Source organism: Gymnoscopelus braueri (assembly GCF_963280865.1).
Source record: "Gymnoscopelus braueri genome assembly, chromosome: 13".
NCBI classification, from domain to species: domain Eukaryota; kingdom Metazoa; phylum Chordata; class Actinopteri; order Myctophiformes; family Myctophidae; genus Gymnoscopelus; species Gymnoscopelus braueri.
In genome coordinates, this window is record NC_137615.1 from 30,454,476 (window position 1) to 30,472,559 (window position 18,084).

The 18,084-nt window shown below is 42.6% G+C and overlaps 1 protein-coding gene across 2 annotated transcripts in view; it reads right to left on the reverse strand.

The window, feature by feature from the left end:
• Nucleotides 1–615: 615 nt before the first annotated feature.
• The window catches only part of LOC308098287 (trinucleotide repeat-containing gene 6A protein-like), a 57,230-nt gene continuing 39,761 nt past the window's right edge, over nucleotides 616–18,084 (reverse strand). For both annotated transcript variants that reach the window (XM_080446587.1, XM_080446586.1), the window contains 13 exons: nucleotides 17,824–17,994; nucleotides 15,771–15,890; nucleotides 15,242–15,370; nucleotides 14,965–15,039; nucleotides 14,479–14,650; nucleotides 14,223–14,369; nucleotides 13,963–14,130; nucleotides 12,508–12,648; nucleotides 11,958–12,065; nucleotides 11,320–11,550; nucleotides 11,089–11,159; nucleotides 9,645–9,784; nucleotides 616–7,673 (listed from right to left, as the gene is read on the reverse strand). In XM_080446587.1, coding sequence (XP_080302713.1) covers nucleotides 7,325–7,673; nucleotides 9,645–9,784; nucleotides 11,089–11,159; nucleotides 11,320–11,550; nucleotides 11,958–12,065; nucleotides 12,508–12,648; nucleotides 13,963–14,130; nucleotides 14,223–14,369; nucleotides 14,479–14,650; nucleotides 14,965–15,039; nucleotides 15,242–15,370; nucleotides 15,771–15,890; nucleotides 17,824–17,994 — 2,022 coding nt within the window. In that variant the 3' untranslated portion in view covers nucleotides 616–7,324. The remainder of the gene's footprint in view (nucleotides 7,674–9,644; nucleotides 9,785–11,088; nucleotides 11,160–11,319; nucleotides 11,551–11,957; nucleotides 12,066–12,507; nucleotides 12,649–13,962; nucleotides 14,131–14,222; nucleotides 14,370–14,478; nucleotides 14,651–14,964; nucleotides 15,040–15,241; nucleotides 15,371–15,770; nucleotides 15,891–17,823; nucleotides 17,995–18,084) is intronic.

Sequence of the window (18,084 nt, forward strand, 5' to 3'; positions counted from 1 at the left end):
CTGCCCCATTTTTCACATGGGCCTGTTATAGCGCCACCAGGAGGCCGATTTGTGCAAAACCCATTTACTCCTACAGATTTTATCCAAACAAATCGGTACACAGTATCTCTATAGTCATGTGATCAAGACGGATCTGTCCGATATTTCATATTCCATCCAGATTGGCTAAGGTTGGCTTCCAAAGTTTGCAAGATTGGTCCGTTTTGAACAAAATGTCTCAAATCATGAATGCACGCACATTCCCACTAGCCCGAGGAAGAAATGGCACCCTTTTCACATTGGCCTATTATAGCGCCACCAGGTGGCCACAATAACCTACCTGACCTGGCGGAGACCTGTGCTCCGAGGAGCACTTTTTCTAGTTAAACTTAATTTACCAGGGGATGTATAATTCAATGCAGGATGACATGCATAATTTATGTATACACTTTTTATCAGAAAATCCATTAAAACATTGACCATATGGATGGAATATACATCACTAAATGTGAACCAAATCCCTAGTGTCAACTAGCAGGTTAATTTAATTGATTAGCACAAACAATGTCAATATAACACAAAAAACACATGAATTACTGGTTACCTCTTGGACAAATTGAAGGACACAAGGCAGGGACCATTGGCTCACTGTTAGTCTTTTATTGAGGGTTGTACCCAAGTTATACAGCTTTGTATGCTGGCCACGCACGGCCAGCTGGTTACAAACAGTTATCAGTCTACGAGTACAGCCAACAGAAGACCTACTACCTACTATTTCTACACCTTAGCACAGGTTCTTATAAGAGCACTAAAATCAAGAAAAACGAAGAGAAAAAATAAAACAAACCAAGCAACAAAGGAAGTAAAATAAAAAGATAAAATGAAATAAAAACAAAAATAAACCAAAGTAGACAGCATCAGAGGAGACATTCATTATTAGAGCACACTGGAGTCGGTTTCTATAACTTGTAATAATCAGGCGACTTCGTTTTGTCAAATTGTTTCTTTTTAATACCCATACAAATAAAGATTGTCCTTCAAAAAGTGCAGTTTCCCCCCCCCAAAGTTTAAGATAAAATCCATTAAGATGACCCAAGGAAGACATTTTGAAAATAAAAAGGTACTTCCCGTCTTTTTTTTTCAGTTTGTAAGGGAGGAAGAGAGGAGCCCCCGCTCGCTGATTATAGACATTGTACATTTGTATTCATAGATATATATATATATATTTATTATATAGTTTCAACAGTCTCCCAAAGCAATGTGCATAATAGGTTTTACAGGTGATCCAACTACACACTGGACTGATAGAATCTCTATATAAAAAAGGAGTTGTATTTGTGTAAAATTTGCAGTTTCACTGGTGTCCCTTCTATCTGGTGGACAGGGAGGTGCACTGTGAAAAAAAAAAAAAGGACTTTGCAAATCTTAACCTTTTCCTCCGCTCCTGCTACAACTGGCCCGATGGTTTGCTAGGCAATTCTTTTTTTTTGTCTTTTCAGTTTATTATTATTATTGTTAAGATTCAACGATGGCACAACACATTTCAGATTGAGGAATATTACTGGGAATCCCATCTCAAATGTCAGGATTAATTGTTGTTTTTTTCTAGGCATTTTCTTCTTTTTTTTCCTTTTTGGGATCTTTAGAGAAAGCAAAAAATAAAAACCCAAGGTGGACATGGAAGCCTGGGTTTTAAACACTCCACTGCATAGTCTCTCTGAGCACCCCTGTCCCCTCCCCCCACCCATCCCTCCCTCACCCTCCCCGTGCCCCCAAGTCTTTGTGCTGGTTAGACTAAAGCTTTTCTGGGTTTTGTGTGTATTCATACTAAATGTAAAACCGACAAAATAAAATAAAAAAACAGCAAATCCTCACAGTTTTGTTGTATAGTCAGAAAAACAGCAACGACGACGAACAAAGTGAATAGCCTTTAGCGCTTTGATCAACAGCAGGAACCATTGTTATCTTAATAGACATGGGTGTGGTCTTACGCATACTCGTACATAATATAGTATTTGCTCACAGGATAATATCAAGAGAGAATAAGAAAGCAAAAAGAGTGACATTTCTTAAATATTAAAAGTAGTATAGTAATCACCGGCCAGCTTCCCTCCCCTTCTTTCGTTCCTTCCCTACCCTCCTCTCCTCTCCTGGCCCTATAGGGAAGCTGCTAGGCAGCAGTGGGGGGATTGTACATTGCTCATGGTGTTTTTTTAGTTTTTTGTTTGTTTCTCATTTACTGAAAAGGTTTTCCTCACATCATCCTTTTGCAAATGACTTTTTTTCAAGCATTATATATTGTCCAGCTTTTTAACACGCATACATAAAACACACACACCACGCGTAACATACACAAAAAGATCCAACAATCCCTTTCCTCTTTCTCACCCTCCATTTTCGATTTGGCATGACAGTGAGTTCACACACACACACACACACACAGCGTCTGTATAAGGCTGGTTTTGACGAGACAGGGAAGGAGAGTGAGACCACTACAGTAAACATCAACAACTAGATAATCCATTAACACACTGGTTCTCCACGTTGGGTCCGCGGACCACCAGGTGGTCCAAATGGACCCTTACAGGTCTGTACCTCTGAGAGTGTACAAATGGAACCAAATGGACCATTTGGTCCCATGTGTACACTCTACCAAGTTAAATTAACCCTGCGGATTTTACGGATTTTACAGTGTAGATGGGGGTCCCAGAGATAACCCATTGTACTCTCAGAGTCACAGACCCATGAGTCCATTTGGACCACTGGTGGGCCCAGGACCAGACCTGGAGAACCAGTCCATTAACGGACACCGCTTGTCCCTTCTCTAAGAGCAGAGCAATGCAGGATCCATAGCTGCTTGCTGGAGGTCAGTTATATACTGGCTGGGTCAAAACTGACACCAAATCGGCGCCAACAGAGATTTATTGCCATAAACAGATTTAATGAAGCACAAGGTGAACAGATTCGAAATCGTGGGGTTCATTTGCCTCAGAGTTGATCTGGCATTTTCTATATTTAAAGGTTAGGCTATCATTTGAAGAGTAGGCCTGGGCTGATCCTGGATACGTCAGAAAAGCAAGCTTAACTCTGTCCTTGAGGCTGGCAGTAACCAACCTATGGCAAGTCAAAACCCTTCACCTGAGTCACGCCACGAGCCAATCACATCAGCCCTTACCTCATCCAAGCCAAGCATCTGCTTGACAAAGACCACCAGTCCATGGCAACCAGATCTGGACCAAACAGTAGTAGTAGCATCGTTACCACTTTTGAGGCAGACCAACGGTCTTGTGTGATCTACAAGAACGTTCACACTAATATCGGCAACGCATACGATCCATCTACAGGTATCTTCTCAGCTCCATGGAAAGGAGTCTACCAGTTCAGATTTACTGCACGTGGCGTGTGGGATTCAAAGGAAGTGGACATCTGCATGTATAAAAATGAGCAGAGCCTCATTAATAACTGGTCAAAGTATAATGGTAACAGTATTATATACATTTCTAATGGAATGATCCTAGAGCTGGAGCAGGGAGACGGAGTTACCATGCGTTTACATGGTGGTCCCTACGGGCTCTATGATACCTCCTCATACAACCACAACACATTCAGTGGTGTTCTGCTCTATTCTGGACTGATACCATTACTTTATAGAGTGTATTCTATGTAACACTGGGACTGATACCATTACTTTATAGAGTCTATTCTATGTAACACAGGGACTGATACCATTACTTTTGGAAGGTCAAATTTGGAAGGTCAAATTTAACACTGCTTCAGGTAGTTTAAAAATAGATTTGAAACGCTTCATCTACTGTGTGGTCCAGGTATGATGGCCTAAGTACACCACTCCAGACAGGTCAACCCAGTGAACAGACTCCTGGCACCCCTAACACTCTGGACCGACAAAGCACCATGTTCTCCATTTTCAATGCCGTCGTCACCAAACACACACACACACACACACACACACACACACACACACGTCTATTACATGTACACATACACACACACTACCCTGTCACAGTACACAAACATGCCTTCTCCTCAGACCAGTTGTAAAAAGCCAAAGTACACCAATATCCTCACAAAACAGAAACAGATGGACAGGCTTAAACCAACTGTGTCTTGTCTGTCTCCCCGTTCACAAAACACAACATCCTCTCTACTCTGCCTAGTAGCCTTCAATCCTCCAAGTGCAAAATCCAAGGCTCCTCAGTTCAATTTCTCAACAAAGTTATATATATAAAAAACATGGTTCCAATGTTTCGCTAATAACAGCCGTTAAACAAAACAAAAATAATAGAATCATAATACAAGTAGAGACAGAAATATATTCTTTAAGCAAAGAGATGTGGAATTAAGTAAACCAATCGCGTTTTGTATGATTGAATTCTTATTTGGTAGAGAGCGCTTCAATACTGGCACACCACTGTCAAGTCTGTCTAATACTCAAGGTTTTAGTCAACGTCTCAGCTCCACATTAAGCTCTGAAGTCCTTTGAAATATTCACGGCTAAACTTCAAAGAGAAAAACAAAACATAATGTTTTAAAAACGACAGCAAATGCCTCCGCTACGTCTTGAGTAACTAGTGGAGGAAGAAAAAAAGACAGCTTCTTCAAAACAATATATATATATATATAATGTTTTTGTAAGGATTGAAGAAAAAATTAAGAAATTAAGGTCCATGGCTTTGTCTAATGCTGACGTCTAGCTTGCCCTCTGAAGCTTTTTTTTTGTTTTTCCAACAAGTTGTGCATCATCATGGGAACTTAAAACAATCACTGGTTGTCACTAGGTAAATCTAGGTATGTTATTTATTTAGACATGTGGGTTGTCTTGTCCGTGACCACTGGTGGAATACATTCACCCTGTAACCCTCCCCCCCCCCCCAATACACACACACTTCAGCAGTGGAACTCACACATACCTGCCAGTACAGAGCAGCTTAACACTCGCACATATATTCGTACGTACAGACGAGATTCATAAGGTCAGGAACTTCAGATGAGCACAAAAACCCCAAAATAAAACAGTACAACAATACAATCATATTCTATTTGTAAACAGGTAAAAGCCACTTGACTTGTAGGTTGCATCTTCGGACACAAGTAGAATCAAGGCAATGAAATGTGGACGACTTTTGCACTGTTAAAACATCATCATCGACCAAAATGACTTCTCTTTTTAACAAAATGACTTCTTTTTAAATGTTTTTTTTTCTTTTTTCACCTTTCTTTTTTTCCCCCTCCAACACCATTTGTGGCAATGAGAGCGATTACAAAAACAAAATGAAAAACAAAAAATACAAGGTCATATATCGCATTGTGTTGTAATTACTTACTGAAACATTTAAAATATTTTGTGAGGCGTGGAAATTGAGAGAAATCTAAAATTAAAACAAAAGAACCAAACAGAACGCCTCCCTGTAGGCTGTGAGAGGCTACAGTATGCATAGATACAAATTCACCTTTCTCTTGGTTTACAAGTATGACAGAGATGTAAGATTTCCACCGTACAGTCAGTTGGTCAGTCAGTCAGTCAGTGAGTTAGTCAGTCAGTCAGTCACACATAATAACACTCCCCACTGGGAGGGACTTCCAACTCCTTTTTTTTGTTTTGTTTATAACACCAGTGGAACAGAGGAGGGGAGAGGAGGCAGGGGAAGGAGGGAGCGAGGGAAGGGTAGAGGAACGAAGAGATGGAAGAGAGTGGAGAGAGGGAGCATTCTGGGATTCTACCACCCTTCTTCTTCTCTTTCTTCATCTACCACGGTGTTCCCTCTCTCTCTCCCTTGCACCCGGCCACCAGTCCCTCTCCTCTCTAAAGACAGCATATTGGAGCAGTGTGACGAGCTTTTTCCAGCTTAAAGCAGTTATTTGGCAGAGAAAAAACTTACAGACCTATACGTAGTTTTCAGTGCTAAAAGTTGGATTTTCCTTTCCTACAAGGAGTAGTAGTTGTTTTTATTTATTAATTTATTCAACTACAAGGAGGAGGAGGGAGAGGGGGAGGAACTGGCTTGATTTCCTGAGAACCATTGCTGGTTATTTAGCAGACATAAGAGGAATAGTTCTAATAACCAACGCCATGGCCAAAAAACACTGATCCGAATTCCCAGAGTTTACAAAGCATCGTCTTCATCCTCAATAAGAGTTTAAACCTTTTTTTTTTCTTAGATTTTATCATTTTTTTTCCCCCCAATGTATTTCTTCCATTGGGTTTTTTTTTTGTTGCATTTTTTGTGTATTTTTTTTTGTTTATTTTTCTTTTTAACTTTATTCCATTTTCTCTTTAAAATGAAGGAAGAATGAACACACGTTCTGCCTCCTAAGTCTTGTAAACAAGAGGTTGCAGTGTGGCACCTCCAAAACAACATTGAAAGCCTATTCTGAAAGTGCTGCTCCCCTCCTCCTGGTGTGCCGCCCAGCAGGGGGGCCAGGCGGGAGGGGCTTGCTAGATAGGCCTCGCCCCCTACAGTAGGGTGGGCGGGGCTTGCTAGTCCCAGCTGCGGCTACAGTCCTTTGCACTGCAGAGCTCAACGTTCTTTAGTTTAAAACACAAAATTGGTGCAATACTTTTTAATGTCACTTTTAATCATTAGATACTCCTCAGTCAGCTTTTTTCTCTTTTTAACTATCTGTTGATCTTGATCTCCACGACAACGCAGTAAGGTAGGCGTGCCAAGGCAGAGAGGAGCGCATACACGCACACACACTCACTCACGCACACATGTGCACACGCACTCACACACACACACACGGTAAGGACCTCAATGAGTAAACAGCTACACTGGAAAAACTGGCTGCTCCCTCTATATTGCAGATTATATATACTGAGAAAAAACCACATTCAGTGCAAAGTTAAAAAGCTCATACTCCAACATTGTCAGCAAACAAACGCAAAACAAAAACAAAACAAAAAAGAAAAAGTTAAAAATAAGAATAAAAAGAATTGGAATTCAAATAAACATGAATGAATGAAACAAAAATATAATAATGAGCTTGATTGAAGCTTTTTTTTGTGTTTTCGGTCTGAAAGAGCACTACCTGGAAGCGAATGTCCATCCGTTCACATTATAGAATTGGCCTGTATGATTCAAGTATTCCGACTGATATGTTTTTGGGCTAAAACAAAGTGGACATATGTGCAGAGAGAGAAACGTAACTTATTTTCCACAGGGGACACCCCGTTTTTTTTTGTACATCTTGTAAGTGAGAGAGTCCAACTAGTGCCATTGTGTTTTTTTTAAACTACTTTTTTTTAAAACGTTTTTATATATTTTTTTGTGGTGATTAGTCAGGATTCTCTACTGACCCCTCCTCTGGTGTTTGATTGACAGGCGGTTCACATGGAGTCCCCACCCCCTGTCAGGTGATCCACCGGAAGGAAGGAGCTGATTGGAGAAGGGCTGCTGATTCTCCCACCCTCTGTGCCGCTGGGGCTCCCCCATAGGCTAGTGGAATAGTTGGGCCCGCCCCATAGGGAGGAGTTGTGGAGATCACTGCCGTTCCATTGGCTGGGCTCTTGGGCACGGCTGGGGAAGGGGTGGGACTGTTCCATTCTGCTCTGAGACGAGCCAATGGCCTGCCAGCCCGAGGAGGGAGCGACCAATGACTGCCCTTGTGCAAAGAAACGATTGATTTCCTCCTCACTGGCGAACTCTGCCAGAATAGTAGTGTTCCCCAAAACACACCTGGAGACAGACAGTAAAAATCTTGAGAACGTGTGTGTGTGCGTTTGTGTGTGTGTGTGTGTGTGTGAGTAAAGGTAGGGGGGATAAATCCCAAGCTCCATCATGATACGATACCATATCGATTCTTTAGGTAATGATTCAATATTTGACAATATCACAAATGTCACAGTACGATTAAAAAATCAGTTAAATTACTGAAACTACATTAACCCATTAACTGCCAGAGGTATTTTCATATATTTTTTAGCCAGTGCCAGAGATTTAAGTACTCAGGAGCCGAGATACAGAATTTTTAAGTTTTAAGTTAACAGGGAAGTGGATAGGAGTCTAGATCTTCGAAAAATCATATCTCCTTGGTCTTTGAGTCAAATTGGGAGAAAAAAAAAGAAAAAAAAAATTGTTCACGTAGATCTACGCGATTGGCACGTGGCGGCTTTAAATAGGTTCGCGTAGATCTACGTGATTGGCAGTGAATCAGTTAATGATGCACCTATCAAATTCACTATCAAGTCATAAATGAAATAAAAAGCTAATTTAGGCCATTTTAAGCCTGCAAACCCTTTAATTAGCAGTTGTTTTACAGTTTGATAGCTTATACAACAATTAGGAAATCCATGTCTTTCTCATGTAAAATCTAAACCGGAAAAAACATGGTTAACTGAATGACGTGTGCTCCATTGAAGGGTTAACATTTTGACATACATCATCCGTGCTGCTTGTGTTTTCTATGGATATGGTATTTGTATCCATACAGAGCCCCCTGGAGGCATCTGCTGCGTTACAAAGCTGAAGGCGGCATGATGACTGCCTTAAACACATTACTCAGGGACCCCTTAAACACATTACTCAGGGACAACATAAGGACCCCTGTGCACATAAGGATGGTGAAGGAAGTTCAGCATCGACAAGCTATGGCTGCTATAAGATTTTCATTTCAAAGCAGATTTCACAGAATGTTTTGCAATACAATTATGATCTGAATTGATCATTTAGCTTTGCATCAATTAGGATTGTTGCTCCTTGAATCATTGGATTGTAACACCGCTACAGAATAGATGCTTGTCATCAAAATATATTACAGGTCTTTAAAGTGCTGTATATACAGCATTTAAGTAATAAGTATATACGTATGTTGTAATTGTATTTGTTTTGTGGACCGTGTGTGTTAGAGATGCGTGGATCGTGGTTTTAGCCGCGGTTGCCGCAGTTAGGGTGGATTTGGGTCAATCAAATATAATAATTAATTAATATTGGATAAACCGCGGGTGAAATAATGCGGGAATTAAATTAATGATATCACCTATTATATTATTATTATTATTATACCTATTATAGCTTTTAAAAAGCACGAAATCTCGCCGTGCGTGCGTTTGTAGTATTTTAATATTACGTCATTTTACATCAGGCACAAATTAGCCGCGCACGTTGATTTGCCGGCAAGGGGTCATTCTGTGAAATCTGCTTTGAAATGAAAATCTTATAGCAGCCATAGCTTGTCAATGCTGAAATTAGCCCAAAAGTCGCTTATAAAAACAGGCATGGCAACAAAGCTGTTGAAAGCTAAAGTAAAGTTTATGAAGCTCAGTCTTGTTGTTACCATAGATATGGATTGTATACAGTCACTACATCGCGACAGACAGTGGTGAGTAACATTGTTTATAAGAAAACTGACGTCAGGAAAATAATAATAATTTGATGCGGATCTAGAATTAGGATGGTATAATTGACGCGGTTGGATGGCGGGTGGATAATGAACATGTATATGCGGATTTGGGTGACGATAAACCCTATCCGCACATCTCTAGTGTGTGTGCACATGTGTTTCTGTGTATTTGTTGTTAGACCACGTGTATGTGTCTGAATTTGTTTGTGTTAAATGGACTGTCAAGCGATGTATTTATTTTATGTTATATAGAGTGTGTGTGCGCGTGTGTGTGCGTGTGTGTGTGTGTGTGTGTGTGTGTTCCTTACATGTGCAGGCTCTTCTGAGCCTTGGCGGCCTCGTCCTTGGAGCTGTAGCAGACCACGGCGGTACCATGAGGCAGGTTGAGGTGGAATGTGATCAGGGGGCCGTGCTGCATGCACAGAGTCCTCAGGGTGGAGCCGTCAATCTGACACACAGAAGGCATGAACACTATCATTACCATGCAAAAGAAATATATAAAGTTAAAAGTCCCTTGACTCTCAGTCAGCTCGGCTCAGACTTAAGTCCCTCAACTCAGGCAGAAGTTATTTTTAGCCCCACTAGCGGCTGGGCTCTAAGGATGGCGATGACAGTTGGTCTGCCACTTAAGTCCCCAAACATCATAACTCTACTGTCAACTACAGGCTGGACTATTATGAGATTTTCTGCACACTTTCAGCAGCTAAATTTAAGGCCAATACATACTCCTTCCAACGTCGGAAAATCTTCCGAAAACTTCACCTCCCTTTCCGAAATAAGGTTTGGAGGTCGGAAGGTGGATGTACTGCGCTTTAGGGAGTAAAAATGTCTTGACTGAGAGCCGAGAGGGACGGTTAAAGCACTTTTTATAAGGGAAAACATGCATGTAGAAATAAGACATTTCATATACACACCCGACAAAGGAGGTCAATGATTAATCAGCATGAAATAGTTCTCGTCGTGGGTCACTGTCTAAATACACTTAAACTGAATAATCTCCTAAAATGTTCTATACAAAAGATGATGCGTTACAAGCTGTGGCAATGGTATGAAATGGTATACACTTCCTGTCTCCTAAGTGGGCACGGTTGCCTCACTCCCAGGCCCCCACCTAATTTCCAAGTGTTGTGAATGTCGCGTGGATGGAAAAGAGAAGATAGATAACCTTTTCTTACAGCCATTTGCTGCATAGCTAGGGCATTTTTAACACTAATGCATTGATTATTGCTTGTCCATGTCAAAACAATACAACACAAAATGTTTGAGCCTTATTTTGCTGCTTGTTATTATGTGTTAGCCCATCACCCCAATCTATAAATCAGATACTGGCTAGCTGATTTAAAAAATAAAAACTGAAACCATTAATTTTGAAGTGAACATGGCAGACTATTCCAGGTCTTAGGGTGTAGTTATTTTGTTGTGTAGGAGTCATATCCTACCAACTCAGTCCATGAAACAGAGACTGGTAGCCGTGGGAACTCCTATGTGATTTTACTTAAACATGGCTCTTAAGTTTGTCCACTCACTCCAGCAAGAGATGAGGAGGGTACCAGCATCAATACATGCATGTGTGTGCAGGTGCCAAGGACTACAGCGATATAAAAGTAAACGGTCAAAAACAAGAACAAAAGTAATCTTCATGCAAATGAAATACTTTATAAATCTCAAAGTGACAAATGAAATACTTTATAAATCTCAAAGTGACAAATGAAATACTTTATAAATCTCTCAGTGTGCATGTGTAGTGTGTACCTGAGGTGTGAGATTTTTGAGAACGAGCCATTGTGATCTCCCTGAGCTGCTGCTTTCACCCCAACTGGAACCTGCAAGCAAACATACACAACCAAGTTAAAAGTTGCTCACTGATAGCAGCAGCATTGTGTCCAAATTCCTCCAAAACCTCCGTTCTGAATTTTGCTTACCAACACCGTTTGTGTATGCTCTGAGTTTATGTGTGTCTGTGCACCCTCCCCCTCCACTCACCAGGTGTGTATCTGGACTCGGAGGCGCCCCAGCCCCCCAGCCTCAGGCCAGAGCTGTCCCAGGCAGAGGAGGCCGAGTTGGGCTTCTGTCCGGTAAGGCCTGGCGGGGGCCTGGATGGAGCGGCCACAGCCATGGGCTTGGCAGGCAGGGGCACCTTCCACAGCTCATGGGCCAAGGAGGAGTTGGATACAGGGCCACTGCTGGGAGACCACTTGGACTCACTGGGTCTGGCTGTTAAGTGGAAGGTAGAGAAAGAGAACAGGACGAGTTAACCTATTGTGGCTACAGAGAATTAATCAAAACATTGTGTAACAGCTAAATTACCCATCAGAAAAACACCGTACAACACCTTATCTTAACCAGTTAAGAGTACGAGCTGAGCACATTGAATGTCAATATAATGAATGGGGGGCATCATGCCCACACCAAGAGCTTAAGTGGTTAATCAGATTAATCGACTTAGTCGATAATAAAAATCTATTCGAATTCTTTCCATGTCAATGAATGTATTAATACCTTTTTTGGAGATTATTTTTTTTATTATTTGATTAATCGCTAAGAATTTAATTGATAGTTGCAGCCCCAGAAGATAGAAATTATGTAAATGTAGTCAAGGGTGTGCTCAGCAGTGTGCATACCTGAAGTGCTTTGTGCTGTACTGGTGAGGGAACCGCTGTGACCAGAGGCACGAATGGATGACCAGGCACTGGTAGAAGGCATCGTGGTGTTTAATGATGAGGATGGCCCTGGAACACACACACAAACAAAGCACTTAGTGAGTGAGCGAGCACTGCACTTTATGTCCTGTCCCTGAGGTGGTATGCATGCATAGAGGCTGGCCACTAAAAAAAAAAGGCTGACCACTAGTTTGACAGCCCGCAGTCAACTAACATTTATGTTCTGTCAGTCAAATTATCTTTCTTCCAACATGGACCAATGGTAGGCTTAAGGTGCCAGTTGCTGACTTTAACCAGACTACTTAAACAGACAAACTATCGATTTTTGGCATTACACTGTGCCAGTCATTTGTCGACCATTGGTGAAACTCTTACGCAACACATTAAGTTCTCGGTCATTGTTTATTGTTTAAAAGGTGACCACAACTACGCATGTATGTGTCTAGTTACCACCACTGTTCATTTTCCTGGGGTGGAGGTATGTATGCATGTATGAGCGTATATGGGGTACCATTGTTCCTGTCCCTGAGGTGGTCTGTGTCGCGGACGGTGTTGATGGAGAGGTTGTTAATGACACTGCCAGGGGTCACATAGGGGTCAGTCTCAGGGTCAATGTTGGGGTAACCTTTCCAAGGCTCCCCGGGCCGGAACTCTGCATGAAAACAAACACAACTAAGTTAGAAATTATCATCATGAATTACATACAACCACAACACATTCCTACTTCACTTGGCCTGCTGGGCCGCTACACAGTAAAATACTGTAGACAACATTCAACCACAAGATGTCAACACTTTTACAACACCTCTGTTGCATACGATTCACCATTTCCCTGTCAGGTATATAAGGCAGCAATCAAGAATTTTACCCTAAATACCTTTAGGGTGAAACGTACCTTACCCACATGCATACATGGACAATTACAGAGGTGAAGAAAACAAGTCTATGAATGACTGCCAGCGGGCGGTGTTTAACACCTGGATATAGGTCGAGACGTTGTAGCAACAATGTCACGTTGTGACCTGGGTGATGTAGGCTACCTGCTTCTATGTATATATAGACAAATCCACAGAGCGGCAATCATAACTGCGGAGCGGTGTCAAGCGCGTGCCACTCCGCACCGCAACACCGCAGCTCTGTGGATTCGTCTATAGGTACCCGTCGCCCAGCACTAGACTCCCATGAAATATTCTCGTCGGGATGCCGAGTTACAATGAACTCTGGCGGTCATCCATTCGTCTCGTTTTATTTCATTCTTTCTGACCGCCAGAGGGCGGACATCCTCTGGAGGACGGGAATCGTAGCTCCAACCGATCGGTTACGAGGCTCCAAGCATGCGGGAGCTAATAATCAAAACGACCTGTGCCTTGAAGGCGAGAGGATGAAAGGAGTCGAGTGCTGGGCGACGGGTACCTATAGAAGGTAGCCTACGTCACCCAGGTCACAACTAGACTGTTGGTATAACGTGTCGATCTGTGTGCGTGCGCACAATGATATCCAGGTGTCGAAAAAACGCCCTCTAGCGAAAACCTGCCCAATGATGATGTCACTGGTAGGCGTGTTTCTTAAGTGTCCACAGCCCTCTGAGACACATGCTCATGATAAGAGTGGTAAAAAAAAATCTACTCAGTCTTAGTGAGGACCAATTATATGAAGATAGGTTGAAAATGGGTGAAGTCGTCCTTTAATGAATGCAGCCGTTCTTAATTGCAGCACATGGGCGCTCCACTCGCACTCTTTTTTTTTTTCTCGCTCTAGAGCGCGTGTGCAACGCTTTTTGGGTGAGTTTGGTGGGTAAGGATCCATTTGGTAACATTTGTGCACTCAGTTAAATTAACACTTGAGTAATTTACTGTGCACTACAGCTCTTGATAAGCCCTCTTATCCTATAGATTCATGCAGAATGTCTCCAATTATGTGTGCTAGCGATACATGGAAATTTACGTGTGTGTGTGTGTATACACACCTGGGGGCCAGGCTACGGCGTTTCCAGGGTGAGGGGGGGAGTTGGCACGGGGGGGCCAGCCGTCGCCCACCGAGCCCATTGATTGGCCGGGGGGACTCAGGGGGGTGGGGTCAGGAGACAGGAAATTGTAGAGAGAGTCCTCCAGACGCAGCCCAGACGACATAGCACCTGGAGAACACACACAATGGTTAAAGTAGAATATGGGTACCCTGGTGAATCAACCAGTAGATTCCACTATTATTTTGTGAAGCAAATTGTACCAGGTTTGCTGTTCTGCTCCAGAGGATCTGTAGCCCAAAGTTTCTTCAGTCTGGACTGGGGCGGTTCCTTGTAGCTCACAGCTCCACTGTTATTACCAGCAGAACCACCACTCATGTCCATGGATACATTCAGGTTAGAGTTCAAGCCTGCAGGGGGGAGATGAATAAACCATTTCATTGTTTGCATTGGTAATTTTTATTCATTTGTTTTATTTGTTTTTATTTTATCATTATTATTATTATATCAAATATATACCTAAAGGGAAGTTGCCGTAGGAGCCAAGGGCAGCGGGGTCCTTCTGCAGCTCAGGGGCATTGTGGGACATGTAGTTGTCCAAGTAGGGTTTGAGAGGCGCCTGTTTCAGCAGGGAGGGGTCTAGGTGACGCGGCGGCTGGATCATCGACGGGGACGAGCCAATAGGACGAGTCTGAGGACAGAATGGGCAGGGTTATTTATACAGAACATACAATCAGATGTGTTCCAAGTAAAGTAGTGACAGGCTGGAGAGATATTACCGCACATGTATACTAGAGGTGTGCATCTTCATTGGATTCAATTTTACAATCAAATGTTCTATATTCGATTATGTAATGTCACTGCATCGATGCATAATCATCCGCATGCGTCTTAGAATCAATTAATTTCCACATCTCTAATGTAATGCACGCTAAAACGCACAGGCATACACGCACGCATCTGGGAGAAGCCCGTGGGATGGATTTCAGACACACAGCTGTGTACCTGTTCAGTCTGTCTGCCCACTGGCATGGCTCTCTGGCTCTGAGCCTTCTGTTGCTGCTGCTGGAGAAGAAGACGCTGGAGAGAGAGAGAGAGATAAAGAGTTAGAGAAAATATAGCACAAGCTTGTAGCTGTTGTGTTTGCATATTACATGAGGGTGCACACGCCTAAGTGCAAGTATGCGTTATTCATGTCTTCACAAGTGCCTGCAAGAGATCTCATTTATTTGAGGACAGATAATGTGTGCGCACGTGTGTGTGTGTGTAAGTGTAACTGTACCTGTAACTGGTTGATCTGGTTGAGCTGATTGAGCTGGGAAAGCTGGTTGAGGACAGCCACCTGCTGGGGGCCGAACAGGGGGTTCAGACCACCATTTCCTCCGGGGTACTTCAGCAGGGATGGAGGGACCTGTGGACAAAGGGACAGGGTTGTCAATTTATAATAAAAGCAGAAGTAAAATGCATCTCAAACAATGACGAATGACGAATAACAAGCGCTTGTGCCTAAATAACTACAGTAACATTGCTCGATTGGAACGCAGGTTCTTTTTTCCATTTCTTGAAAAGTAACGCTTTAGGACAGAAAAGATTTATTCCCAACAGCAACAATATTAAAGTTCAGCAGCCAGTTTCGTTGTATACAAGTTATAGATGGTATACCTGATGCAAGCTAATCTATAATTTCTGGGTATACCATAATGGTATAATTTTGGGCCACGCGTCAAATTCTAGCAGGTAATTTAGGATATTTAGGGGGCCAATGGTGCAGCTCAGATAAAACACTGGAGAAGAGTGTGTTGGTACATTACCTGAGAGGGCAGGATGGGTGGAGGCACTTGGTTGCGGAGGTTGGGTTGAGAGGGGACTTGGTTCTGGGGGCCTCCTCGGCCCTGTGCTACACTACTGCCACCCATCATAGGGTTTACATTCTACACACACACACACACACACACACACACACACGGGTTAATATGACCTTCAATCACCTCAGACACAGAACAAAAACAGAACAAACATGAAAAGTACATGCATTTCAAGGCTGTAATAGAAGGTTTGTGATCCTTGACATAGCTGGAAACATCACATTTGGTCTGTTTTTGATTTATACCACTTGCTGTCTCTTTCACTATCATGGAGGGGCGCCAGAGAGCTGAGACTGCTACTGTACTCTGGAACTTTCACATGGGTAAAATAAAACTCATAACCAATAACTATAATCTGCTGTGCAATCACTACAAATGTGTTTGCTTTGTTACTCCATCGCTAGAGAAATTAGATGTGTTACTCATGCAATACGGTGGATAAAATATTGAATTTGTGTGTTGGTAGAGTAGAGACACCATTTAAAGATGGCTGACAAATGAAGATTGTGTAATTGCACATTGATTAACACATTAACTGCCAGAGGTATTTTCATATTTTTTTAGCCAGTGCCAGAGTTTTTCATTGGAAAAAAAAAAAGTACTCAGGAGCCGAAATACAGACTTTTTAAGTTTTAAGTTAACAAGGAAGTGGATAGGAGTCTAGATCTTCACTAATCATATCTCCTTGGTCTTTGGGTGAAATTGGAAAAAAAAACATTAAAAAAATCATTTTTTTCACTTCACGTAGATCTACGCGATTGGCACGTGGCAGCTTTAAATCGGTTCGCGTAGATCTACGTGATTGGCAGTGAAATGGTTAAATGGGAATAAATAAACATTATTTAATGGGGAGAGGGGGGAATAAAGCACTTGTTTGAATGAGTGTGGGTGGTGCTTGAGGGGGATGAAAGCCAGAATCCTCTGTCCTGCCACACTCACCTGCCTAGCTGCCCTGGGACTAGAATGGGCAGGAACCTGCCCTGACTCATGACAGGAGATAGGCTGAGCAGAGTTGGAAGGGGGAAAGCTCATGCTTTGATTGGAGGAGAGCTCCTCAGGGGCGGGGCTATCGTAAGCTGTAGGGCGAACGGACAGCTGCAGAAGCAAAGCCAGGCGACACAGCGGGCGGGCGGCGAACACAGAGGTACGCGAGGCACAGCAAGCAGTAAAGAGAGAAAAGGAAGGAGTGGGGAGGGGGCAAAAAGAGAAGGGATAATGGGTAAAGGATAAAGGAAAGAAGAAGAGATTAAAGTAGAGGAGAAAGCAAGACAGAAACGGCAAAAGATTAGAAAGGAAGAAAAAAAAGACACGGTAGACAGGTAGAAAGAAGAAATGAGGAGGGGAAGAGAGAAGCACTGTTAAGAAATGCAGAAGTGGAAAGAAGCGGCTTATTAGCCAGCCCAGAGCAAATGCTTAATGTTTTCCTAAGAGACTAACACCATGTCAGTCATGTCACTGAAAGATACTGGCTTGTGGGGATATTAACTGTAAAAAAAAAAAGAATCTGTCACTTTCGTTGACCTATAAAATGGCTATTAAGTAGAGAGCTGTGATGCTGGTGTGTCAAGCTGCCACAGTGAGGCAGCAGAGAGCCGAAACAGCACACAGAGGTTAGAGGCAGCTACTGCACAACATGGCCGCACACTACTCCTACCTTATAACCAGCAGGTTCTCTCAACATCGTCTTACCGATCATCAGTATCAGCGTTAGCGTTTTGAACTGATGATGTCTTGGTCAAGGACTCAATACTCTCAATTTTATAATTTATTTTGAATGACCAACCTGTGTGAGAAAGCCTTCAAGCTTGAGTCCTGAAGGTCAACTTACTGTGCAAAAAAATGTATAAAAAATAACCCCCTGCACATCTTTTAGTATTTTAAGTACTTATAAGTAGCGTGGATTCACTGCAGTTTTACAGAAGCAGGGCATATGACCCATTTCTCGCATCTCAACCCACACACACACACCATTAGGAGACCAGGCCTCGCTCTGCAGTACCTTTTCATAGTAAGAGCTGCGTTCCATGGGGGAGTCCTTGTGGAGCTGGTGTCGAGGCCCAGGGTTCTTCACCATGCCTCCACTGTAGTCTCCCATGCCACCCCCCACCTCCATCCGCTTGTCCTGCATCATCCCGCCACCAGCCTTCATGGAGTCATCGGGAGAGTCTCTCTGAGGGGACGAGGGTAAATACAGACAGACGTTTTGATGCACGCTCAATCATATAAATAGGAAAATTATGGGAAAGGAGAGAAAGATCAA